Source organism: Triticum dicoccoides, chromosome 2B (assembly GCF_002162155.2).
Source record: "Triticum dicoccoides isolate Atlit2015 ecotype Zavitan chromosome 2B, WEW_v2.0, whole genome shotgun sequence".
Lineage (NCBI taxonomy): Eukaryota > Viridiplantae > Streptophyta > Magnoliopsida > Poales > Poaceae > Triticum > Triticum dicoccoides.
Genome location: NC_041383.1, coordinates 823,321,445 through 823,326,458, shown reverse-complemented (window position 1 = coordinate 823,326,458; position 5,014 = coordinate 823,321,445). Strand labels below are relative to the sequence as shown.

Sequence of the window (5,014 nt, the reverse complement as noted above, 5' to 3'; positions counted from 1 at the left end):
GTGATGATATCTCCACCACATAGGAGGAGCAGCTGCCACAACAACGAGTCCCGGCCACAGCGCAGCTTCCTCTAGCCAGATATGCAATATGACAATAGGGAATTTGAGAAAAATTTAAAAGAAGAAAGATAGCAAGCACAATCAATAGTCATCAATTTTTGACAAAAGGAAGAAAACAATCATCAGGCGGAATAACAATACACATAATGCTCAGACTTTTAACAAACCAGATTGCATAATACATCCAATAATTTTTGTCAGTATACAAGGTTTACACCTTACATAGCCACCTGGGCAATCAACTAAGTAAGACCTGGAGATCCACCTTTTCCTTGACAAGCAACGACCAGGCTACAACCACCTCCACTGTGGTGTCACCAACTAAACAAGCACGCTTGCTTGTTTGGCACTGCTGAACAGGAAAGTCGATGTGGCCCTTTCGAGCAATCCAGCGACGGGACTTCCCATAGGCTTCTATGGCCACTCTCAGCGTTCCTTGTGATTGCACTGAAACCACTTTCCTTGATAGTTGAAGGTAGCTCTCTGATCCTCTATGTAATCCTTTACCACGGCGGTCAAGCAGCACAACTGGCCTGCAAGTGGTATCAATGACATCTGCCGTAGAAGCAGGAGCCCAAAAGCAAATAACCCGGCATCCATATTTGAAAGGCCAAGCCCCTTTGGTTACTCGTACACCCACAATAGTAGCTTGGTGCGATCTATCAAGCTGCTCAAGTGTTACCTCGGTTGTGCAGCGATGGTTGGAGAGCAAGAAGGTAGGTCCATCACCACCATAAGTCACGCTGGCTGAAGAAGAGGAACAATCATCTGTACCGCCATAACGGCCTCCACAAATGATCAAACTTTGCGACACCGCTCCCTCGATTACTTTGAGTTCAACTTCAAAGTCTACATGGCCCAAAGCAACTATCGCACGAGAGGGGCCAGTCAAGCATAAGGAATCATCCTGCAAGCATCATATCATCATTATAAATACATAATCGCAATTGTACAACAAAGTCAGGAGGATGAATAAAATGAGCAAAAAACTGCAGACAATACATACTTGTCCATTAAGTTCTTGGTAATCACACTTTGACCGAGAGAATAGAATGTTGCGGTTGCGGTCCACGGTGTCTCGAGCAGCAATCTTGCCGTAGACTTTGAGGGGCCAGTTCAAGTCTTTTAGATTCTTTATCTTGATTGAGTAGATCTGCAAAGTACTACCGGTGACAGCAGCTGAGGAAGGGATGATATCTGGTGTATAGTGCGTGAACTGCATAGGGCTCAGTATGGCTGCAGCACCAAAGACAAGTGTCAAACGTCAGAATTCTAATATGAATGAGCAAAGTAAAGATATCACTAGACCCCCTACATTGCTGAAACTACAGCCCAGATTTACGACTAAACATGATTGCAACGGCAAAACCGCATGCCACCTCTTCTTCGTCCCCTTCAAACACCCATGCACCAGATGTCAAAAAAAGAAGAAACACCCACGCATCATCGCTCCCACTCCATCCCCCGACAGTTTCCTAATATAAATAGGACCAGATACATATACAAGGAGAAACGACATTACTTACTTGTATTGGCGAATCCACCGCATCGTCCGATCTTGCTGGCCCACCCATTTTCCCAGTATGTCCGATCCTGGGCGAAAAAGTATTGATCAAGCTCCAGACTTTTCTTGAAATACTCGATTGTGGATGGGTCATTCTCCCTGTCCTCCTCTTCCTTGGTCTTCTTCACCTTAACATCCTCACACTTGGTCTCCTCCTCCCTCATGTCTAACTTGGCCAAGGTGTTCTCATAATTATTGGGAAATCGATAATATTTGCTGAAAAGAGTCAACAAGTTGATTTGCCCCGGCTCCGGCTCCGGCTCCAGCTCCTGCTCCGGCTCATGGTTGATGCTGAATCCATTGGATATCTGCATATTTAACTTGGCTGTTGTATTGCACAGCTCGGTGGCCTTGTAGGAGCAGATGGGGTCATTGGATTTGTTGAGAAAATATAGCATAGAAAGCATCCGATAGCCCAGGTCCTCCATATCTTGGAGCATCAGGTTGAAGTAGTCTGCGAGTTGATTCTCAGCATTGTCGTCCCTAGCAGTAGCAGTAGCAGTAGCAGTAGCAGGCTCCTCCTTTCTGGAGGTCGTCCACGTTGTTTGAGAATCGACTTCCTTCCAGAGAGAAGAGGTGGGAGTAAGTGAGGCAAGCAGGTCTCTGCGCTCCCTCTCCATGGAGATGATGTCCTTTACAAGGGATTTGGATTGGGATTGGTCCATCTTCTTCCATAGTTTCTTCTGCTTCTTCCTGAGTTTTCTCTGCTCCTTCCTGAGTTCCCTCTCCATCTCCGGCTCCATCCGCGTGGTCGGTCGTCCTAAGAATCTCTACTTCGTCCTAGATTGTTTCTTCTTCCTATCTTCTTTTATTCTTCTCTCTTCTTCTTCGTCCGTTGCCCACACGTCAGGCTGGACGTACCGAGCGGGCTTTTCGGCCCGCTCGTGGCTCGCTCGGTCTTGGCCCGCTCGGTCCTGGCCCGCTAGAGAAACTGGCCGGTCCGGTCTGTCAAATTGGGCCCGAAAATTTGTCGGTCCGGTCCGGGCTTTGACCGGTCCGACCGAGAGGACCGAGAAAACACTGTCGTCGTCGCCACCGTTCCTCGTCATCGCGGCCACCGGCAGCCCCCGGGTGAACCTCCGCGTCCCCAAGCTTCCCCTCTTCTTCCTTCATCTCCTCACCATGCGCCATAGCCTCTCGCCGCCGCTAGCCGTCGCTGCCGTGCGTGCACCGCCGATGATCTCGTGTTCTCGACCTGGCACCGGCAGTGTTATAGCTGCGGGTTTCGCTGCCATGGCAGCAAAAAGAGGCGGCGACGATGACGGTTTAAACACAGCACGCACACAGGCCATCAACTGGGATAAACGCTCGATCGGCCATGATTCTCGGATTGTGGAGAAATGCTCGACCGTGATTTCTGCTTCCAACAGATCAGGAAAGTACAGTGTTTTCTTTTTGGAAGGCAATAGATTTAATAGCGTCTGCTATAATCACGCGCCGTGATCCTATGCTGCCGTTTTCATTTTGTTGAAGCGTATGATCAGGTCCATCAGCCGGCACGTTGGTCTCTCTTCCGTTTCTCTCTCTTCAGTTTCTGCACTTTTATTCAGTCGAACAGGTAAAAGAAAGTACAACATAAACAAGGCTCGATCCGAAAATCACGGAGCCATTGACCACTAACTCGACGTCAGGTTTGATCCGCTATTTATGGCAAGGCTAGCACTCCGGAAATCATGGGCTCATGCGCACCCTACATTAGTTGCATACTACAGAAAAACTGCTAAGGAAGGTTCATGGCTAACAGCCGCGCACTTTCGACGGCACATCGCCCACCTTGCCGCCGTCGCTTGCGCATGTCGCCCACCTCGCAACAGCACTCGCGCACGTCGCCCACAACAACGCTGCCCCCTGCACCTCGCCGCCGGTGGTTATTGGCCGGTCCGCTCGGTCCAGCCCGGGCTTTGCCGCCGCCGGTCCGGTCCGTGAAAACTGAACCGCGTGGCTGGTCGGTCCGGTCCGGTCCGGACCGCTGCCGGTCGGTCCAAAGGGTGGCTCGGTGAGGGACCGGACCGGCCCGGACCGTGTCCACCCTGGCCCACACGTCCGTCCCCCTGCAGGGGGATCGAGCTGTGTATATATAGTCGAACTGCAAGCCGGATCTGGAAATATCACCGTAAAAAACGTGTCCGGTTTGGTTACCTTTCTTTTAGGGATGTCCGGTTTGGTTTCGTACGTGTAGAATCAATTGGGTCCTGCCGTCCCAGCACGGGTAAAACCTTACGGGAGACGGGAAGGCGCCGCCACGGTTACGATTTACTGCGGGGGTGGTGATTCTCTCCCGTAAATCTCCGGGTGACAACGGCGAGTTGATCGGTGACGTGCTCGCCCCTCTGCGGCGAGTCCATGTCCATGGCGGAGCGCTCGGTGAATGGGGGAGCTACCCCGAGGAAGGAGGCCACCCGAATTGTGAAAGCGTCGACGGGAACAACGAGCAGGGGACAGTCGGTGTCTGCGGAACCAGCGGAGACTCGGGTTAGGGCTGCGAAGTGGTCTGTGGTCGGAAACGTGTTCTAGCAGCGGCCGCTCAATATTTATGCCGTTGAGAGGACGATGCAGAAAGCCTAGGGTCTGCACAGGGAGGCGAAGTTAAGTACTCACTCCGTAAACTAATATAAGAGCGTTTAGATAACTAAAGTCTAAACGCTCTTATATTAGTTTACAGAGGGAGTATTAGTCTACTGAATGTCGTAGCTCGACCTACATAGTCGCATGCTCGAAGACAGGAAAAGCGATCTACTTTTCCGCCGCAAGGGACTCACGCTCCGCGCCGTTCTCCGGCGTGGTGAGGGGGTCACCGGATCCACGTGTGTGGATAGCTTTAGGCCAAAATAGCATAGTTTTTTTAGGTTGCTCATGGTCTTGGCTTCGGCGGCAACGATTGCGACGCTGAACAAAATTTCTTCAGATCCTACTCTGATGAGACGATTGGTCCTACCCTTGGGGATGGATTTGGAATCCAGTCTGTTCAAGCAAGGATGGTATGACGGCGGCATCCTCTTGATGGACATGTGTCTTCGGGCTCCGCCGTTGCGATGACGTCTGCTCCAACGTCCGTGCGGAGCTTGGGAGGTAGTCCAGGAGCGGATGCGAATTGTGGCCTGCAAGGATGACTTCTGGAAGACCGAGCGTGTGTTGGGGTCGTGGTTGATGGATGACCGGTGTGGTTTCCTTCTTCTGCGTCTTAATCGTGGTGGGGGTGTTGCCCCTGTCTGGTTCATTCAACGACAATGGCTTTACTTTTGGGGAGCCACCTTGGAGGTCCGCAAAGATGCATATCAGCGATGGAGCCACGTCAAGATCGGGTGAGGAGGTGATCCATCGTTCTATTCTCGGTTGCTGCTGTGGTAGTGCCGGAGGCAAGTTATGAACGTTGGTGTCAAACCCAAAGAT

General features: G+C 51.2%; 1 protein-coding gene across 1 annotated transcript; it reads right to left on the bottom strand.

The window, feature by feature from the left end:
* Positions 1-298: 298 nt before the first annotated feature.
* On the bottom strand, positions 299-2,755 carry LOC119361588. The gene is made up of 4 exons (XM_037626725.1): positions 2,683-2,755; positions 1,587-2,384; positions 1,067-1,296; positions 299-967 (listed from the first exon to the last, which is right to left on the bottom strand). Exons 1-4 carry the CDS (start codon positions 2,753-2,755, stop codon positions 299-301), a joined length of 1,770 nt encoding a protein of 589 aa, XP_037482622.1.
* Positions 2,756-5,014: the final 2,259 nt, after the last annotated feature.